General features: G+C 37.1%; 1 protein-coding gene across 2 annotated transcripts; it reads right to left on the bottom strand.

Annotated features, from left to right (window-relative positions):
* Positions 1–3,018: 3,018 nt before the first annotated feature.
* Positions 3,019–22,362, bottom strand: LOC127441360 (alanine aminotransferase 2-like). Of its 2 annotated transcripts, none has more exons than XM_051698729.1 (11): positions 21,770–22,362; positions 16,969–17,058; positions 15,269–15,377; positions 14,843–14,976; positions 14,335–14,578; positions 13,952–14,031; positions 10,885–11,021; positions 10,200–10,374; positions 9,882–10,037; positions 6,971–7,083; positions 3,019–5,079 (listed from the first exon to the last, which is right to left on the bottom strand). In XM_051698729.1, the coding sequence occupies exons 1-11, from the start codon at positions 22,082–22,084 to the stop codon at positions 4,968–4,970; spliced, it is 1,665 nt and encodes a 554-aa protein (XP_051554689.1). In that variant the 5' UTR covers positions 22,085–22,362; the 3' UTR covers positions 3,019–4,967. The 2 variants fall into 2 exon arrangements, with proteins under 2 accessions (XP_051554689.1, XP_051554774.1); XM_051698814.1 differs by having other exon boundaries at positions 21,750–21,865.
* Between the last annotated feature and the right edge of the window lie 219 nt (positions 22,363–22,581).

The raw sequence follows: 22,581 nt of genomic DNA, 5'->3' as shown, positions 1-22,581 counted from the left end.
GTAGTCAGTGTCAATACTCGCTGAGTTAATAGCTTTTAATGACATGCCAACATTTAGTGAAGTTCAGTTGAAGTCAGAAGTTTACATACATCTTAGCCAAATACATTTAAACTCAGTTTTTCACAATTCCTGACATTTCCTCGTAGAAAACATTCCCTGTCTTAGGTCAGTTAGGATCACTACTTTATTTTAAGAATGTGAAATGTCAGAATAATAGTAGAGAGAATGATTTATTTTAGCTTTTTATTTCTTTCGTCACATTCCCAGTGGGTCAGAAGTTTAAATACACTTTGTTAGTATGTGGTAGCATTGCCTTTAAATTGTTTAACTTGGGTCAAACATTTTGGGTAGCCTTCCGCAAGGTTCTCGCAACAAGTTGGTGGAATATTGGCCCATTCCTCCAGACAGAACTGGCGTAACTGAGTCAGGTTTGCAGGCCTCCTTGCTCGCACATGCTTTTACAGTTCGGCCCACAAATTTTCTGTCTGATTGAGGTCAGAGCTTTGTGACTCCGATACCTTGACTTTGTTGTCCTTAAGCCATTTTGCCACAACTTTGGAGGTATGCTTGGGGTCATTGTTCATTTGGAAGACCCATTTGCGACCAAGCTTTAACTTCCTGGCTGATGTCTTGATGTTGCTTCAATATATCCACGTAATTTTCCTTCCTCATAATGCCATCTATTTTGTGAAGTGCACCAGTCCCTCCTGCAGCAAAGCACCCGCACAACATGATGCTGCCCTCCCCATCCTTCACGGTTGGGATGGTGTTCTTCGGCTTGGAATCCTCCCCCTTTTTCCTCCAAACATAACGATAGTCATTATGGCCAAACAGTTAAATTTGTTTAATCAGACCAGAGGACATTTCTCCAGAAAGCAAGATCTTTGTCCCCATGTGCACTTCCAAACTGTTGTCTGGCTTTTTTATGGCGGTTTTGGAGCACAGGATTTTTCTTTGCTGAGCAGCCTTTCAGATTATATCAATATAGGACTCGTTTTACTGTAGATATAGATGCTTGTCTACTTGTTTCCTCCAGCATCTTCAAAATCCTTTGCTGGTATGGGATTGATTTTCACTTTTCACACCAAACTACATTCATCTTAAGGAGACAGAATGCGTCTCCTTCCTGAGCGGTATGATGGCTGTGTGGTCCCATGGTGTTTTTACTTTCATACTATTGTTTGCACAGATGAACGTGGTACCGTCAGGTGTTTGCAAATTGCTCCCAAGGATGAACCAGACTTGTAGAGGTCCACAATTGTTTTTTTTTTTCTGAGGTCTTGGCTGATTTCTTTTAATTTTCCCATGATGTCAAGCAAAGAGGCACTGAGTTTGAAGGTAGGCCTTAAAATACATCAACAGGTACACCTCCAATTCAGTACACCTCCTATCAGAAGCTAATTGCCTAAAGGCTTGACATCATTTTCTGGAATTTTCCAAGCTGCTTAAAGACACCGTTAACTTCTGACTCACGGGAATCTGTCTGAAAACAATTGTTGGAAAAATTACTCATGCACAAAGTAGATATCTTAAATGACTTGCCAAAGCTATAGATTTCATATTGGCAAACTGTGGAGTGGTTAAAAAATGAGTTTTAATGACTTGAAACTAAGTGTGTGTGTATGTTATTGCCCTCAAGTGGCAAGAGGAAGTAGTTTCCTATTCCATTATAGAGACCAAGGAATACTGCAAAAAGCACTGTATAAATCAAGCATTATATACAACATTTATTAGCATTATATACAAATGTAAGTCTTTAATATGCACGTTTTAAACTTCTGTTTGAATCTGTCCAACATAAGTAGAACTGATGAGAGATGCAATGCCTTTGGTGAATCGGGTATCTACCTTTTCCAATATAGACTTTGGAGCAGTTGTGGGATGACTTTGATTTTATAAAATGTTTGTTTTGTGTCTTCTGCACTCACCATTGTCATGACAGCAGGCAGATCAATGGTAAAACAAGGGTTTTATGTGTTTAACATGTCTGATCTTTCACTAAGATTGGTTAAACCAATCACAAAGGCAGAGCAGCTGACGAAAGTGCAAGACTCTTCCAAAAAACTTCCTCTGATGAAGAAAGCAATTGTGGGAATGTACATTTGCCATAGCTGTTTAAGGTAATTGAATTGCTCTGAGGGCAATAAGTTACATTAAACAACCATGTTGGTCATCATCTTACTGCAGAGGTGCTTGGTTTAACTGAAGTCTATTAGCAGTTAAAGGAATAGTTGCCCCAAAAATAAAACTTTGTTCATCGTTCGCACTTCATTCTTCTTGCGTATCGCCACCTACTGGTTGGGGCTGGTCAAAGGTGAAAAAAGAAAAACATATTGACTTAAATATTGATCTGTTTCTTACCCACACCTATCATATTGCTTCAGAATACATTGATTTAAACACTGGGGTCATATGGATTATTTTTATGGTGCCTTTATGTGCTTTTTTGAAGATTTAAAGTTCTGGCTATTATTCACTTGCATTGTATGGACCAACAGAGTTGAAATACTCTTCTAAAAATCTTTGTGTTCTGCAGAAGAAAAGGTCATGCACATCCGGGATGGCATGAGGGTGAGTGAATAAAAGAATTCATTTGTGGGTGAACTATCCCTTTAACTTACACAGGAAGATTTAGTTTTACATTTCATTTTACTCATGGCCACTGGGAACCGTTTTTTGTTTGCATATACAGTATTGTATACATTTTTTTTAGACCAGGGTTTCCACGGCCCCATTGAAAAAGTCATTTGACATATTGCATTCAAAAAGTAGCTTCTGGCCAATTAACTATATAGGTAGAGCTGAACAGAAATTTCCAGTTTTTTTTTTTTTTTTTTTTAGGATTCTATTAATTTCGATTACTTTTTCCAGCCTCAAAATCACAATTTTAAAATTCTCATAATTCCAGGCTTTCCCAGACTTGTAAATTGAAATGTAGAGCAAAATAAAAACATTACTGTTGATTTGAAAGTACTTCATTAATCCCCACAGGGAAATTGTTTGACAAACTTGGAAAAATTATACACTTCGATTGTTTAATGATCAAAATAAACATTTCATTTTGTCATCTTTAGTAAAAACAAAAGAAAACTTGGAACAGATGCAATCAGCTTTAACAGTCTCCACTACAACTTTAATTGTAGCTCCAATTAGTATTTACAAATTGTGAACACTGGGCCAATTCTCAAAAAGTACATAAAAGGAACATTTATATTAAGAAGAAAACAAAAAAAAAATTTCATTACAATTGTGTAAGATACATTACTGCATGTAGAGAGAAAACAAATCAGTTCATTAAATCCTGAAGGCACCTCCAGTGAAGTGATAGAATATGCATTAAGCTCAAAAGAATACTGCGCTGCATTAACTATTCATTCACTGTTAATGGCTTTAATATAAAAGTACAATGACAGATGAGAAGTCAAAAAGGGATGTTTAAAACCACTAGTTAATAAAAATATTTTGACTTTGGCACAAATATATCTGACCTAATGGCATGCGTTTCATTTGTAAATATTCCAATAAAAAATCCATTTAACTGGTTTCTTTCAAACAGGACGATGATAAAGACTTTCAAATTGCTTGCATGGCTAAAGGAGTGTATAAAATACACAAGTAAACTTTAGTTATAGGCCAGCACTTGGACTTTTTCCACAAATGCTCCCTTCACTCCATGTTTTCTTTTAGCCATGCTGCCAAATATCTACAGTGAAAATATGCAGAGTCTGAGACCCCATAAATCATTGTTATTCACAATCCTCAACAGAAGCTTCTCTTGCCATTAAATTTGTATTTGTTTTTTTAAATAAAAAGTTTGTCATGTACATTGCATGGCAATGAGTACAACTATGGAGAGGCCAACATAAACGTTTAAAGTATTTCTGTCAACTTTACAGAACCATAACATACCTTCAGCGTTCCAGTCATAAACCCTTTTCGTTTTAAAGATACAGCCAAAGTGAAAAAATGCTAAATTTGCATCGGCCAAAATAGTTTTAAATCGTTCATAAAGGTGCAACATGAATAGAAGGAATATTAAAAAAGATTGCGGATGATGTTTTATGGTGGAAATGCCTTGCCAACAAAATAATTCTGCACATTGGTGCAAATAACTGCAAAAGTTTTGGAAACTTCTTGATCTATGTTGTTGAATCTCATTTATGGTAGCGGGTGTCTGATCATGTACCGTTTTAGAATTTATTATTTAAATACAAAATAAAGAAAAAAAATTTCTGTTGTTGTGTGCCCTCTTCAATATTCAAGCTTAGAGTTACATCTGACTAAACAGCTAATATTTCCACAAAACTACCACCAAACCACCTCCCAAAAATAAATTCAATTTAAATGAGTGGTTAGTGTGTTGAAGGAACAGTTCACCCAAAAATGAAAATTTGCTGATAATTTACTCACCCTCAGGCCATCCAAGATGTATCTGAGTTTCTTCATCAAAACAGAATTGAAGACTTTTAGGATTTCATTTCAGGCCTCCTCCTTTAAACAATGCAAGTGAATGTCCTCCATTTTTTGACAGTCCAAAATGCATATTTAGGGTGCATCAAAATAATCCACACGACTCCAGTCTACAAATAAAGTTCTTCTCAATCTAAACGATTGATTATTTTTAGAAACGAAACAATACTTATATACTTTTTAACTACAAATGTTCACTTCCGTACATCTCTGTGACGTGCGCTCATGAGAGGGATGATGTAAGCTCGTTGGTAACGTCACGTGGAGGAGGAGGCAGGAAATGACCGTCAAAAAAACCATTGTTTAGAGGTGGAGGCCTGAAATGAAATCCTAAAAGTCTTAAATTCTGTTTTGATGAAGAAAGAAACTCAGATACATCTTGGATGGTCTGAGGGTGAGTAAATTATCAGCAAATTTTCATTTTTGGGAGAACTCTTCCTTTAAGTAGCCATGAGCTGGAGCTGGCCAGCTTATATACTTCCAGATCAGGGCAGATCTCATCTCTGTAGCTGCTCCAGAGCAGAGTACTCTTTCAGGAACTTGATATGGAAATCTTGCACTTTGCCAAGGAGTACCTTCAGCTTCTCTGTGGGTGGTAGGATTGTCATTCTGAAACAATGACACCAAACATATAGAAGAAAAAAAAGTGTTACTCATTACTTAGTCATGTAAAGTATAAAATAGAGATACCCATTTCATGTTCCCCACATGCTAATGCCACACTCACAATTGCCACTAGCAAGGCAAGAAGCAGGTCCCAAAGTACATCATAAGGGCTCAGTATATAAAGCTATAATATCCGAGGGTAATGCGGAAGTAAGATTGCCAAGATATAAATGTATGTTATTTCTTAATATATTGGATTTAAAGGAGTCATGACATGAGGAATCAAATTTTCTTAGATAAAAACATAGTTTAAGTTTCAGAAGTCAAAACGTCCTCCTCACTGCAAAAAGAGTATTTGTTGAAACCAAGCTCCCAAAATGACTCTACTACTTCCACATTGTGATGTCAAACTGTGGTAAACATTTGCATCTGACGGTATTAAGGTGCCTTGCTACATTTATTAGAAAAATACAGCAACGAATCATCAGACTGGATGATGGCCCAGGATGTGATGCTGGGGCATTTGTCTGGATGAATAAATAATTCTAATAATCTTTATAGTTCGTTGATGCCGTCCCTAACTGATTTTTGAAATGCAGAAAATATTATAAATTCTAATACATAGGCCTGTATTAAAATCTGACTCTTTTTCCAGATATTTTCCATTATGTGCACCTTCTGAATGAAGGAAAAACAATGCCAAGTGAAATGAATCAAATTATGCATACGTTTTATTTATACGGTTTCTAAATATAATAATAAAAATAAAAAAAATCACCGTCATCTTGTTCTCCCCCTTTATGATAACATTAAAACCACTCGTTTTTCTGCTGTTTTGTGCCTACATCTCTATGATCTTTGCATATTTTCACACAATATACAGATATACATTTGAGATAAAAACAGAATTTCTATGATTGTCGGTATACGCTGTTTGTCTTGCGCATCCACAAGTGTCTGACTGGCAATTTTCTAAAAACTTTCAACTGTTTAGATGGAGCAGACCTACCACTTCGCTGGTGTTTGCGAATCATGCCGTTGTTGCACTCGTGGGTGATCTTGTTGAGCTACGATGGTTATTAAATTCCACCATACAAAGAGTGCAAAAGACATGTCTCGTCCCGTGCGTGCACGCACACACGCTCGAGTGAGTGAGCGATAGGCAGAGAGAGAGGGAGGTAGCTGTGCTGCTGCTCCGATTTTGAACAGCTCCGATTCCGATCACACTTTTTTCTACAAAGTTTACAAATTGGCTAACCATCAACATTGATGATGCCTTGTGGGTCTTTTAAATAACCATAATATTCCCACATCGCGGACTTCAACCGGAATGGTCTTTCCCATTCAAGTAGATAGGAGCTGCACTTGTACTCTGCTTGTTTACAAAGAAAACAGCTGCCTGAGAGCATTCCAAAGATGTCCGCAGAGTGACCTGACTTGCTAGAAAGATTTTGTTATAACAGGAGTGATAGTTCCCGAGCTCTCCGCTGAGGAAATAATTGTGAGCAGCTAAACTACGATGCATTTTCATCGCCTCTCTCGTGTAGATGCTCAGTATCAACAAAACGTGTGGATAAGTCACTTCAGGTAAAAGTTTGAGATTATTTGAAGAAAACAGAAACTCAGAGCCCTATTTAAAGGATCTGTTAACGATACCGGAAGTGCTGCAGGAACACTTGCGTTCAAAATCCTTGTTATCGTTTACATGCTTTAAATGGTCTATAGCAACACTGGCTCAACCAGTGGCTTCAGTTTATGGCAGGACTGTCCGCTTTAATGAGGGGGAAATCAGTTTCAAAATGGTTATTATTTTGGCAATTTCAAGCTTCAAAACTTGTGCAAAGAAATCATCTAAAATCAAATTAAAATGGTTCATGTTTAAGAGCAGGTTTACCTGAAATGGTATGTGCCATCTCTCTGCCCAAAGCCACTACCAGGAACGACACAGATTCCAGTCTCCTCCAGCAACCTCAGGCAGTAGAGCATGTCAGGCTGCATTCCTACAGCCTGCCAAAGAGATGTCAAATCAGTCAAATTTTTGAGTTACAGGACACAAAGTTTTGAAGACTAAATTAAGTGGAAGCTGAGCCAGGTAGAAAAGTAGCTTTCCAAAAAAACATTCTAAGATAATTATTTAAAGATACAGGTGCATCTCAATAAATTAGAATGTCGTGGAAAAGTTCATTTATTTCAGTAATTCAACTCAAATTGTGAAACTCGTGTATTAAATAAATTCAATGCACACAGACGGAAGTAGTTTAAGTCTTTGGTTCTTTTAATTGTGATGATTTTGGCTCACATTTAACAAAAACCCACCAATTCACTATCTCAAAAAATTAGAATATGGTGACATGCCAATCAGCTAATCAACTCAAAACACCTGCAAAGGTTTCCTGAGCCTTCAAAATGGTCTCTCAGTTTGGTTCACTAGGCTACACAATCATGGGGAAGACTGCTGATCTGACAGTTGTCCAGAAGACAATAATTGACACCCTTCACAAGGAGGGTAAGCCACAAACATTCATTGCCAAAGAAGCTGGCTGTTCACAGAGTGCTGTATCCAAGCATGTTAACAGAAAGTTGAGTGGAAGGAAAAAGTGTTGAAGAAAAAGATGCACAACCAACCGAGAGGACCGCAGCCTTATGAGGATTGTCAAGCAAAATCGATTCAAGAATTTGGGTGAACTTCACAAGGAATGGACTGAGGCTGGGGTCAAGGCATCAAGAGCCACCACACACAGATGTGTCAAGGAATTTGGCTACAGTTGTGGTATTCCTCTTGTTAAGCCACTCCTGAACCACAGACAACGTCAGCGGCGTCTTACCTGGGCTAAGGAGAAGAAGAACTGGACTGTTGCCCAGTGGTCCAAAGTCCTCTTTTCAGATGAGAGCAAGTTTTGTATTTCATTTGGAAACCAAGGTCCTAGAGTCTGGAGGAAGGGTGGAGAAGCTCATAGCCCAAGTTGCTTGAAGTCCAGTGTTAAGTTTCCACAGTCTGTGATGATTTGGGGTGCAATGTCATCTGCTGGTGTTGGTCCATTGTGTTTTTTGAAAACCAAAGTCACTGCACCCGTTTACCAAGAAATTTTGGAGCACTTCATGCTTCCTTCTGCTGACCAGCTTTTTAAAGATGCTGATTTCATTTTCCAGCAGGATTTGGCACCTGCCCACACTGCCAAAAGCACCAAAAGTTGGTTAAATGACCATGGTGTTGGTGTGCTTGACTGACCAGCAAACTCACCAGACCTGAACCCCATAGAGAATCTATGGGGTATTGTCAAGAGGAAAATGAGAAATAAGACACCAAAAAATGCAGATGAGCTGAAGGCCACTGTCAAAGAAACCTGGGCTTCCATACCACCTCGGCAGTGCCACAAACTGATCACCTCCATGCCACGCCGAATTGAGGCAGTAATTAAAGCAAAAGGAGCCCCTACCAAGTATTGAGTACATATACAGTAAATGAACATACTTTCCAGAAGGCCAACAATTCACTAAAAATGTTTTTTTTATTGGTTTTATGATGTATTCTAATTTTTTGAGATAGTGAATTGGTGGGTTTTTGTTAAATGTGAGCCAAAATCATCACAATTAAAAGAACCAAAGACTTAAACTACTTCAGTCTGTGTGCACTGAATTTATTTAATACACGAGTTTCACAATTTGAGCTGAATTACTGAAATAAATGAACTTTTCCACGACATTCTAATTTATTGAGATGCACCTGTATATTCCAGGTTCAATACAAGTTAAGTTCAATCGACAACATTTGAGGCATTCCCTTGGAAAAATTTAAGAGTTCACTGCAAACTTGCCGCAAATTCGCCACAGATACTATTCACATGCAAATGAGCTTTGCGGCAAACTTGCAGCAAATTGTCCATTGTTGCCAAAGGTTTGCTGCAGGTTAACCACTACCAGTTAAGAGCTACAAACTTCTGGCAAACATTTGCGATGAATCACAAGTTCATTTGTATGTGAAAATAACGAGCTGCAAATTTGTGGCAAGTTAGCGGCTAGTTTCGATTTTTTTTGTAAGGGATTAATGTTGATTCCACAAAATGTGGCCAATTCTTTGAAGGTTTAAAAGGTAGGAATGTGAAGCTTAAAACTTTATAAAAGCACTTACAATTCTTCTGTTAAAACAAGCATATAATTTGAGCTGTAAAGTTGTTTAAATTGTCATTTTTAGTCATTTTAGGGTTTGTTGACATTACATCGTCATGGCAACGAAGTTGTAAAATTGGCTATAACTTTACACAGAAAATGTTAGTAAGTGATTTTATCACACTAAAATCATGTTAACATGCATATTGTTTGTCTTGTGGCTATACTGAGTATTTTAACATTCAAAAATTGGCCACCATTCACAAACATTGTAAGTAACCCAGATAAAAGAGGGACGAGTTAATTATTTTTTGTGGTAATCATTGAACTTAACTTGTTTTGAACCCGGAATATTTCTTTAAGTATCCGTTCTGAAAAAAAATATCCATTCAGTTCTGAACAGCTGTAGGATTTATTCGAGCAGGGATATCTGTGTGTATGTTGGAAATGAATTTCCATTCATGGAAACAAGCCACGAAAATGTCTGCACATCATGGCTAGCATTTAAAAGACAGATTTAAACAGCTGGATTTTGTTTGGCATTCAGGTTTGGGGATTACTGGGTACAGCCTGGTGAATTGGTTTTACTGGTTACACCTTGTCGAACAATGTAGGGTGTAATGGAAGCTTGTGGACACCAAAGTTCAGCTAGCAAAAACAATAGGACTACACCAGCAAGCCCAAGTAGGAGCACTTGCCTTGGCTTCCTCCACTGCCTTTTGAGGGATAAAGATGCGGGGAAAAGCATACATGGCTCCCTGGACGGGGTTGCACTTGATTCCTGGAACCGCATTCAGGATCTGCTCAGTTAGCTTTGCTTTCTCTGCTAAAGCATCCAGCACAGCAGATTTCTCCTTTGAGAGATCAGACAAACAGAATCATGCCCAGTTAAAGCCAAAGTATTCTTCTGGAATGCGTATATTATTATACTTACAGGCTTGCATACAAAAAACTGAATACAAACGAAGCTATTGTCCCATGCATTGTCTTTGTACTGCTCTAGAAACTACACTGACCTGGTGGAATTGGTTGAACGAGGGTTCTTCTGGTTGTGGAGGGTTGACAATGACATCCATTGCAACCTGGCCAGCCAAGGGGGGACATAGTCTCACTGATAAAAGCTTCTCCAGCTGGGTCTTGATTTCAGGATCCATGTTGACTACCTCCATATATCCACCCCTGAAGCCACACCTTGTGGAAGGACATGTAAAATTAGTTCACTGCATCATAGGCCTAAATGTTTAAACTTGTCAGAAACAATGAAAGCTGTTTTATACCAGTCAGAACACATTCTGAATGGTGTTAGAACTTAATTGAATTGTGCTGAAATAGAGGAACCGTATTTTGAACTGTCTTGAACATAAAGTAATAGTGGTTACTTACTGTTATAACAAATAATGCATTTAATGCAACAACCATGCACTGCCTCAAGATCAGTTCCTGAACTTCTTCTAAAACTATAACCAGTTAAGATTGTCCTTACAAATGGCAGTAACCTGACACTAATTTTACAGGGTGGTTGATTTTATATTTCTATTTAAAATCATAAATTACAAAGCCAGATGTCTTCTAAATATGTTTCAGGATATTGTGGTTATGTCATGTGAATCTGTCCCATCGAAAACTGATCTTGGAGAAGCCATATCGGAATAAAGAGGCACATGTGGACCTCAGCAAAGGGTCACAGACAGCGATACTCACTCTCCCGTGTATCCTTTGGAGGTGGAATGAAAGGAGACGAGTTCCACACTGTTAAAGTACTCGGGGCCCATCTCATATAGCACCTTCTTGAAGGAGTGGAACTGACAGTCAGGAGCGTACACATTGTCCTGATACACCTGCCAGTAACAGCACAAACCAACACTGAGAACATGGTGGGCATGTGGAAGTCAAGCATTTAAAATTAGAGCAGAATTTCAGTAGTTAAGGCACATGTACTTCCTGAAAGTATCAGGCTTAAATATGTTTAAAGATAAGTAAGACTAAGAGTAGGGCTGGGGGATATAGCTAAGAAATTCTCAATATTGTCCTGCATTTGTGTGCTAAAACCGATAGATTGATGGTTCTGCTTTTTAACGCTACTTTGTTGCAAATCACTGATAATTAATTACCCAAGCTCAAAAGAAATTTAAATAACTTCTTTCTCCATGTCGTCCATGTTTCAGAGTAAATGGTCTCGGTTATAAACGAAACACAGAAACTAAAAAGCACACTATAAACTAACATTAACTGAATTCTGAATGATGAAGCAACCTCCGCTTTAACTTTAACAGACTTGTCATTTTCCTTGCTGTGTCGAGCTTTAAGGCAAGTAATCAAATTAGTTGTGTTAAACGTTTTAACGGTAGTTCCACCTCAGTAGAACGGTGCAAAGCTTACAAATAGCAATTCTGCTGTCATTGTGTCATTCAGTTCAAAGTAATTCCACACAAAAGACATTTCGTTTCACACACAACAGGAGTTGTAGGTTAATTTTCAGATGCATTTTTCTGCTCCCCTTTTGACGGGAAATAATCGTTCCTGATCATCGATCAGGCTTACTGTATGTAACTGATTTATGTAAGAAACAAAAACAGTAAAAAATCTAGTAATACATAATCAAGGCATCATGTTTTCCCACACTGTTTTTCACTTAATGAACACAAAGAATATTTAATCATTTTCATTTATATGCACCAATATGAAATTTGTCCCTCGTTTATTAAAAACATTTATTAAATTGTATTTACAGTAAAGCACTTACAATGGAATGGGCAGGCCAGTCCATAAACATTAAAATACACACTGTTTTAAAAGTATGGGCATAAGATGAAAATATTGTGTTAATGTGATTTCTGTATGATAAAATCTGTTCTACATGATTTTAGTGTGATAAAATCATTTACCTAGATTACAAGGTTTATCGGCATTACCTCATCATGGCAATGGAGCTGGATATAACTTTACACAGACAAGGTTAGTGAGCAATTTTATCTTGTTAACATGTACTGTATAATGTTTACATCTTGTGGCTTAAGAGGTGTTTACATCTGGCCCCATTCACTTCCATTTTAAGTGCCTGTAAAAATATATATATATATATATATATATATATATATATATATATATATATATATATTTATACATATATATACAATTATTTTGTTTATTATTTATTTATTTTTTTTTAAAGAAAAGGAGGGCAGAGTCCAAATTCTTTATTTTGGTGATCAACATTATGCCACAAATGCAGTCGATTGAGCTTAACTTGTATTGAACCCGGAACATTCCTTTAATGACCAAAAAGTGCATTAAAATCATTACAATATTCACAATGTTGATTAATTTTATATCGCCTATGAAATTATTGTGAATATATTTTAGTATTGCAAGCGGTTTTTTGACTTTGTGAGCAATTTTTATATATTACCCAGCCCTAACTTACAGCAATATATGCTAAATGGGGATGCACTGATCCAATACCTGGATTTTCAGCTCCAATACTGATGTTTTTAGACTGATCGGGTATAGGTACGACGTGCCCGATCCAAATCTGATACTGTGTGTTCGTCGTTTTCGTTACCGTCAAACTCCAAAACTGATATAAAAGTCCCATAAATGCACCATTTAAGTAGTCCATATGAGTGGCCATTCAAAGCCACGTGAAGACATGCGATAGCTTTATAAATCGCAAAAGGCTGTGTTTAATAAGTAAATATCTAGTATGCATGCAAACAGGGCCGTAGCAAGGTAACATGGGCCCCCTGACTGTACATTGCTCTGGGCCCCATTCCTATTAAAAAATACAGTTTAGAATTTGTTGTTGGGTCCCCTGACCTTTGGGCCCCTAGAATCGTTACCACCTTTCACCCCACTAGCTACGGCCCTGCGTGCGCAGCACATCAGTGAATGACGCGGCTCTGTTGACACACATGTATAGCACGCGCAGGCTGGTGATGCGCTCGAGCTCTCAGAGCGGGGCCCAGTATGTAAGCACTCCACACAAACAACATTTGAAATGTAGCTGCTCGATAATTCGGTTTACTTATAATATGCATTAAGAACGGCACCGGAGGAGTATTTCACCAGATTTTGAATAAGCGAATGAAACTACCGTGAACTAGCTCAAATACAGACACTTACAGGACTTCCTGGAGTGTTCCGACCGTCAAAATAAAAGCCAGAGGGTTTTAAAGTCAAAAGTGCATAACTAAAATACATTACTCCTTGTATTATCAAATTCTAAAAGTCAATAATAATAATAATAATAATAATAATAATAATAATAATAATTTATTTTATCATTATTATTTGTTTACAAATTACAACAATATTTAAGTTGACTGGGTTCCAAAAAATAATTGTGAATGAAAAAAGTGGACTGATATCTTACAACTAAAGTGAACCTAAAAAGTCCAGTTACAAGTTGAAAACTTTGCTTCTTTTCTACCCAAGACTTTCACTAGAATTATTGTTAATTTTGCTGCAGCCTTATTCAGTAGACTAGTTAACAAAGTTTTTCTCAATAGGATATACATTTATATTGAAATAATGTATAGTTCGAGGTTTGTTTTTTTACATTAAAAAAAAGTACCCAAATTAGTATAACACAGTGAAGTATACAGTAGATATTCTTAACTGATAATTAAAAAAACAACACTCGGATCGGGATCGGTATCATTTCAGGTATCGGAATAGAAAAAGTGGTATCGGTGCATCCCTAATACTAAACCTCAACTAAGTTTTTTTAATTTAACTGTTGAATATAAAAGAGCACAGATGGTATTACCTCATCTGACATAACAAAAAGATTCTCTTCATAGGCAAAGTGCAAGACTTCTTCAATGCATTTTTTACTCTGGACTTGACCTGTGAAAGGTTAAAGAGGCATGAAGGAAATCAGGGCAACAGATATTCAACACCTTCGTCAGTCTTCTTGCAATATATTAAGATGAGATACAGTACTCTCCAAGCACCATCAAATGATCATTTATAATTACACATGGGGTCAAAGAACTGGCACTGTCTTAACAAATTTTAGAGAAAGATCATGACCGCATGACGCAGGGTGGACATTCTCATCTTTCCAGTACACATGCTATTGAATCTTAATAACCATGTGGTATTAGGTTTCCAAGCACACATGATTACAAAGCTTTATAATTTTCCTACCGGTGGGGTTGCCAGGGTTAATAATGCAAATAACGCGAGGCTGGCAATGCTGTTTGGCAGCCTGATAAGCTCTGTGAAGTTCATTGATGTCCAGGGCCCAGCAGTTGTCCTCGTCCAAGTAGTAGTTGATCTGTACTGCATCCATCTCTGAGATAGCGGCGGAGTAGAGAGGGTACTGAGGGATGGGGATCATTACGCCAGCCCGAGAACAGCCTTTCCCAGACACCAGCAGTCGCAGAATAGTCTTTGAAACAAAATCAAAATGCATATATCACATTAAGGACATGTCCCACACAATTTGACAACCAGATAATGTCAAAGTACTTGGTCTTGATTTTGAACAATAAACTATTTAACTTTTTTTTTTTATCATTTGAAACCACACAGTTGGTTTGTGACATGCTTTTTTTTTCTTTTCTTTTTTTGTTTTATAATGCAAAGACATTCATACTTTGCATTGGCTTAAGTGTCAAAATACTTTTTGGGGCGACTGTATACCATCACTTACCATAATGCCATCACTTGCTCCAGTGGTGAGGTAAATGTTTTTCCAGTTAGAAGGCACTCCCTCATCTCTTTGTTCAATGTAAGCTGCAATATCTTTGCGGATGTTCTCTACACCCGGGCTTGCACTATATGACCCTGCGACAGAAACATATGAGTTAGCACTCATAAAACACTTACTGTAGCAAAATGACACTGAATGGCACTGAGTGTTGTGGTACAGTTCTATTGTTCTTCAGCTTCCTGAGAGTTGTGCGAACTACAAAGCAGGGCATTTTACCATCGCTATAGAGCCATGCTGAAAATTGAATTTATAATTCTATTATATTTATAATTTCAAACTAAAAAGCCAACCAAAGCAAACCATTAAACTTAATATCAAGGTTTTCACTAGTTTCAACAATGCATCTTTAGGAGCAAATGTGCATACCAAGACTGAGCCCCCCGCAGCCCTGCAGGATACGCCGTGCTCTCAATTTCGCATCCTCTGGGAAACCGGGGCTGTCCATCAGCTCAGGAAATGTGCAGAGAGCCACCACCTGCAATGAAACAGCAAAGGCGAATTAGAGACAACTAAAATGCAGTTAATCTAATGAGTTCTGATTCTGACAGTACTCCATTGTAAACATTTAGCTCCATTGACCACTAAGAGGCATGGGGTTAATGTGCATTTCTGTAAGCTTCTTTGCACATTGGTGGGGGGGGGGGGGTGTAACAGTGCTTGGAGGAAGAATTTTGTTCCCTAGCAAAACAGAGTTATAAGCAGATGGCTAGCAGAATCCAGCTCCTCCCAAAGTTTCCAAGCCATAACCATGCAGGCCGGAGGCAGCCTCTCTTTAGTTAGAACAGCCACACGTTGACCACGCTGACTAGAGACAACCATGTTAGCATGCAAATCTAAGTCCTTTTGGCTTTCATGCAAATTTATTTCCATGTCACAAGCTGCAGCTACAATGGTGCAGAGACAGGCTCGGTCCATCACACAAGCTTTTGTTCAGCTCATACTGAAAGGCTAGATCAACTCTGACTAAACTAGGCCAATCACAAGTGGCCATCTTCCACTGGAATTTGCAGTGTCTTCCAAAATTGTGAGTGATCAACAAAAGCTTATTTCATGATACAGAATGAACACAACCATCAATGGTAAACATGGACTGAGAAATCGGATTTAAATATTGCATTAACCAGAAACAACTTAAAGGCCTAAAGTTTTATTTGTATAAACTTATACAGGCTAATGATAGCCCTGTCGTTTAGACCCCGTTTACACCTGGTTTTAAGATGCATTTTGGGTGATCCGACCACAAGTGGTCAGCGTTAAAACAGGTGGAAATTCTGTGCAAACATTTTGTGATCAGATCACAAAACCACATACTGTAGTGGAGGCAGTCAAAAACGCATGTGACCACAATGCATGAGATGTAAATGCTAATCCATCCTGATGCGTCCTGGACAACAGGGAAGCACCACCTCTTACCAGTCACACTACGCTAAAACAAGAGTTCAAACTTTGCCGGTTACAAGTGGCTTTAAAAGGAAATAACCATCCGTTCCGAATGTTTGAACAAGTACGAGTTTTTCACAGAAATTCTTCAGTGTCTAGTATTAACATGAAGAGACACAGATGAGAACACATCTGAAGCTCAGCGAACACAGGCAATCCACTAAAATAACAAATAATTCTGCTCGAAATGTTGCGTTTGTACTTAGATTTCAACTGCATCTGGGAGAAACAGAGCGGCAGTTTTATTCATGATTTTGGACTTTTTTGCAGTTTACTGTCATGCAGCAACACACTGACATGATGACTGATGTACTGCATGTCATCATGAAATCAGAGACCCTCACCTCGAAATCCGAACACAAGTGGTCACAGGATGCATTTAAGCGACCAAGTGTAAACAGCAATGAGTCTCGCCTCACCACATGTGATCGGAAATCCCGAGACGCATCTTATTACCTGGTGTTAACGGGGTCTTCGATTCAATGAGCTGAAGAATCTGTTCTACAGCTGCAGAAGAATTTTGTGAGTAATAAAACAATGATTTGTTTACTTGTTATGCCACAATGTGCCTTGAGCAATGAACTGTTCAGGGAAATTTAATTTGCATGTTGGAGATTTTTCGTTACCTGTCTGAGGAAGGTGATTGGTTGCTGTCCCATGGCGTGTGCATCACCAATGTTGGCTCTGATGACCTCAGAGAAGGGTTTTATACTGCCCTGTAGAACAATGAGAGAGAAGTCCATTATATGATGAACTACATAATGTTCCAAAGTAATGTTCCAATTTATAGGTTTTTTTGCATCAACGTAGTCCACAAATTACTCTGTGGATGTTCAGGACGTCCCATCCAGTCATGTGCTGAAGGCATGCCAGTGCACAGTCCCACCATCATTGAAGGTCCAGAAGCCACCTGTTCATGGGCTATATTTAGAGGTCTATTTCTGAGTGCTTATCTCTCATGACTGAGTCTGCAAGCTATAACAAATTTTATGTCATGGTAAAGAGAGTAAAAGGAACATTATTGCTGAATAGTCAGCACTGTATGAATTAGACTCTTTTGTTGCATTGCTTTGATAGTAGCGACGAAAGTAGGTTAAAGCCTAAAATTACTTTCCCATGGCCTGTGTTGGCTGTTCCCATTCAATACCCTTTTGTACAAAATAAAAAAAAAAATTTAAAAAAATGAGAGAGATGAGCCAAGGCGTGCTGTGAGGTAATAATTTTGTATATTACTTCGGCTGCTTCCAGCAGTAGCAACAGTTGCATGTCCCTGAGGGAATGTCATCTAACCCTGGTGTAGAAATGATCTTACAGTATGTTTGATTATATCTGAAGTTTTTCAATTAGTTATTAATGAGCCTAAAATGACTAAAAACACATGATTTCTCATATTCTCTGCATCTGTGGTTGAACATCTTTGAGGGAGAAGATTTACTTATGCAACTACTGTTTGCTAACTATAGAATTGCCAGAACAGTTTCTATCAGTACACATTGACATTTAGGCCTATGTGTTTCTTCAACTTCAGGCAACTGTATGTCACAGGGGTTGATTTTTATTCAAATTAATGAACAGATTTCAACTTGTGAGAATTCAAAAGTATAGTACGAGATTTGTAAGAAATCGTACGACTTCATTCGTACGAAAATGTACGACTTCATTCATACAAAAACCTACGACTTCAACCAATCCCTAACCCTGATGTTTTGTTTCCTTGTTAAACTAAGTGTGTGTAGGGGAAAAGGTAAACCTAACAGTAGTGTTGTCACGGTGCCAAAATTTCAGTAGTCGGTGCCGATACCAGTGAAATTTACAGTTCTCGATACCAATTTCGGTACCACAGAATAAATATGCTAATATGAAAATGTGCAATTGAACACACCTGTTTAGCCTTTTTAAAAAGTTACATTTCAATGTAAATAATAAATTAAAAGAAATGCATGTTTCCTTCAAGTGTTTCTCAATCAAGGATGCATTGCTTAAGTGTTTTTAATAGCACCCCGCTGAAATCTGTTTTATTCTTTACCAAATCATGTTTTCCTTTCTGTTATTATTATTTCACAGAACTCCATGTTTTAGAGTTTAATTTCATCATCAAAATGGTGTCTAATCAATCAATTCTTAAAACTTTTAACAAGTGAAAATAAAACTTTTCAACATGTGATTGCATTTTTTGCCAAACTTTTATTCAACAGCAGTCTTGCTTGTGATATACTGCTTAATAATTACTATTATTAATTATTACTATAATTACAGTGAATATTACATTTTACTATACAGTTGTAATATATTTCTGTCACCATTTCTTCAATTTCAGGGCTCTAGCTTATATTTTGGAACATGCTTTTATTATGACATTTATTTTTTGCCAGAATCTTCACTTTCCGGATAAACTGTTTGCGACACAGATATTTTTAAGTCACGTCTGAAATCTCATCTCTTTATACTGGCCTTTGAGTCTGACAAATTAAATGTACGACATAGTTTTGGAGTGTTTGTATTTTGTGTTTTAGATTATGTATGTGGTAAATTTTAAATGTTTTGTTTTAAATGTTATTACTGTGAAGCACTTTGGTCAACTCTGTTGTTTTAAATGCTGTATGAATAAAGTTGAGTTGAGCTTAAAGCGCAAATGCTGTGATTTAATTATATAAATATGTAGTTTACATGTGCTGCATGGTTCACAGTAGATTAGTGCTCTGCTCTGTCATCTGATACAACATGTCCTGAATGATTCTCAATATGTATGAGTGGTCAGATTTATGCATTCATTCAAAGTACGCAGCTCTTCCACACTAAGATTGCAGTCTTTAGTGGTTTAGTAAGGAGTTTAGTTTAGTAAGGAGTAACAGAGCACGTGCTCAAAATGAGCATTTTAAAGCTGTTGTGTGTCAGTCATACTGTGCGCTGGTAACGGATAGATGCAGAAACACTGGTATCGTTACATCTTTTTTATTTTAGTATCAACTTGGTACTTAAGTTCTGGAACTTTTGACAACACTAACTAACAGTAAGGTGTAACACCTTACACAGACCCTAAACCTAACCATGACAGTAATGAAAAAGGCCTGTTTGGACAGAAGAAAGAAAAACTTTTGTGTTTCGAACTCAAATTTGTGATATTTTTCCTAATTTTAACCGCTAACTCAAAGCCCATACCTAAACTTAACCATAAATTTGAAGCTATGACCATGACCGTAATTGATAAATACGTTTTGTGCGCAATGAAAGAACAGAAATATGAGAGCTTTGAAGGAAACGAGAAAAGTGGATGTGATTGTTCGTACAAAATGTGTGACACCAAAGTCGTGTGATTTTTTTATGAATTCGCCATCTCGTATTATTCTTACAAATTCACATGAGACTGTGGAAACTTTTTACCGAGGCCTATTTTTAGTACCTTTCAAATGCCTTTTATGTACTTTTATAATTTATGTATAGGCTTTTTTATTATTAAACTATGAAAATCTAATATAACAATACAAATTAATACAACTATGATAATCTAAACAAAATGTGAAACAAAAAATTTCAGTATTTATTGTGTGAAAACAATTTCTATCAATTTTTCAAAAATGATGACTGTTCCACATTTGTGGGTCATTTCCACCTAATCAAATAATTTTGCTCCTAATATATTTTTAAGTTAGTGAAGGGTCCAACAGGGCAAGGCTCCATGGGTTAAAAGGAACTTCTGATTTGATTTTCTCCCAAACAACAAAAACTACCGCAGTACTTTCCTAAACACCTGTTTGTCACTATACACTGAAAAATGAGATCCGTGAGATCATTGTGTGTAATGTCTAAAGGTTGTTTTAGGGCAATTTGATGGAATATTCAATCATTTTTTAAAATTTTGCAAATTTATGTAGTTAAAGTAAATCTGAAATGATCACATTTATTTTGAGACAAAATACTTATTTGTTATTTCCAGTTTTGTTCAAGGTGATTCATTCAAATGTTTTTCAATTACTTTCCAGTATGTGAAAGGATAGCATCTGGGGTAAAAAGCCCCCTTGAAGGTGAAAAAAGCCCCCATAAAACTTGTTTACGTTAGGTTGGGGGGGGGGGTAGATTTGTCATGAAAAATGTTCAAAGTAGACTCACACTGACAGATCCAATCATTTGTTTATAGAATACTTGAGATGAAATGAAATGCTGAATGTGTTTGAAATTAACAGGGAATCGTGCAAACTTTGCAGAAGTCCTTATTTTAAATAAGCATTATCTTAATTTGTTACAAAAAAAAAAAAAAAAAAAAAGCAGTTGACAAATTCTTTACTGTAAATATTTCCCCTATATCAACTTGATTATAAACCCCCTGGGGAACTTTTACCCCTTTTAACTTTTTTTTTTCTTTTTACAAACAGAATTTTAATCAAAACAACTTTATAATTTCTTTTCACACAAATGATATCGCTCTATCAACATTCAATATACAATAGAAATCTATTTTTTCGATCTTGCAAATGTTCCTTGAGGTGTGCCTTTAGTGCCATTGTTATACTTATTAAGTTGACAAAATTGTCGGTGAAGAGCATGCTTGAGATGAAATATGAGAAAAATTAAGTTTGAAAAAAACAATTTCAAGGTGAATATCACTTGTGAGAAGAATATTTTTATTGGGCGTCATTTCAAACTGTAATTTTGCCAAATTATACTAAAAGTATGAAAACATTACAGAATTGTGTGTATTAAGGTATACATAAAACAAATGAATTAAAAAACATTTAAAATCAAATCAAATGTCATTAAACACAATACTGAATTTAAAATGTGATGGAAATGACACTGTGGTGGGACTTTTCAAGGCAAATGACATGACATGAATATCCTGTTATGCAGGTACCAGTACATACACTGTTTGACGTTGTTAGTTGAAAAATGTTTTAATGAGACTTTCTGCACAACAAACAACAACAACAACAACAACAACAACAAAATATAAATTAGTATTTTTATCTTGTTTTCCAGTAAAAATATCTCGACATTCCAAAAACAAGATAAATAAACTTCACAAGCATAATCTGTCTTAATTTCAGAAAAATCCACCTAAATTTGGTGAGGTTTATGCTTAAAACAAGAAAAAACTATTTGCCAATGGGGTAAGAAAAATAAACTTAATTCAAAGGAAAAACACAGATTTTTTTTTTTTTTTAAGCATAAAGTTTTCTACATTTTGTCAGATTTCTCTGAAATCAAGACTGAATATCTTATGCCACTTTGCTTGTCAAGTAAATATATCTTATTTTAAGAATTTTTAGATATTTTAACTTGATAACAAGACAAAAATAGTCATTAAGAAAATTATTTTTTGCAGTGTAGAAGTCCACATTGCGAAAAGTGCCCGAAGTTGACGAAACAACCAAATATTTCAACATCATCTATGAAACTGTGGCGTATTTACCCCTGCTGTGATTTTCTCACCTCCTCCAAGTATCTCTCTATTTCTCCAGCTTTGATGACGATGGGTCCTCTCACGGCGTACTCCACAGCCTTCACATGCGGGTTGAGTGTCTCCATAGTCAGGGTCTTCTCCCGCATTTTACCATTCAGACTCCCAGCAGCCACTTTCGCCTTGGCGGAGCTGAAGCGCATCTGCCTGTACTTCTCTACGGACGGACCTTGAGATTTGTGTCTCACCCCGGTAAAATTAGGCAGAGAGGTCAGCGCTAAGGGGGTGTATTGATCAAGAGCCCCAGCGATCAGTGATCGAGCTGCCAGCGATTGCAAGCGATACATATCGGTACAGTGAGGAAGTCGAGAGCCCGTGTGATGAACCTGTCAAAAAGCCCGAAACAAGGACGAGCGTACACTGTACACTGTAGTTCTACCCTGTGTTTGATCGCTGGTAATGTAAAGCTGAGGTTAAAATAAAAAAATAAAGAGATCGAATGTCCTTAGAAATGTCCTCTTCTCTACGAGGCCGATCAGCATGATAAAGTGTTTGACTGTATCTCACTCAGAGAACCACCTCATCGTCTACTATCATCCACCCCCACAATCTTTATTCTCTTTCATTCAAGCGCGCTTGTGGGTCTGTTTGTGATGGGTATTGTAGTTCTCACGCTGATGCTTGCTCCACCGTCACCATTCAACGCACAAAGAATAAAACTACAATATCCAGCCGTGTAGGCGTCGTCGCAGGCCGTGGGTGTGTTTGATGGGAGGAGACTTGTCTGCGCTGCCACAGCCGAACAGAATTTCATCAGAACACTAGAGACTGCATAATTGGCTTG

The sequence above is a fragment of the Myxocyprinus asiaticus genome, chromosome 1 (genome assembly GCF_019703515.2).
Source record: "Myxocyprinus asiaticus isolate MX2 ecotype Aquarium Trade chromosome 1, UBuf_Myxa_2, whole genome shotgun sequence".
NCBI lineage: Eukaryota > Metazoa > Chordata > Actinopteri > Cypriniformes > Catostomidae > Myxocyprinus > Myxocyprinus asiaticus.
The sequence above is the reverse complement of the archived record's forward strand: the minus strand, read 5'-3'. Positions and strand labels throughout refer to the sequence as shown.

What these genes read in the sequence shown, in the direction of transcription:
- LOC127441360 (XM_051698729.1), bottom strand. Translation starts at nt 22,084, where the DNA reads ATGTATCGCTTGCAATCGCTGGCAGCTCGATCACTGATCGCTGGGGCT. An exon ending in CTGCGGGGGGCTCAGTCTTG is followed by an intron (nt 14,977 to 15,268) that starts GTATGCACATTT and finishes TTTCTGTCGCAG; the next exon opens with GGTCATATAGTGCAAGCCCG. An exon ending in CGTTCAACCAATTCCACCAG is followed by an intron (nt 10,038 to 10,199) that starts GTCAGTGTAGTT and finishes GATCTCTCAAAG; the next exon opens with GAGAAATCTGCTGTGCTGGA.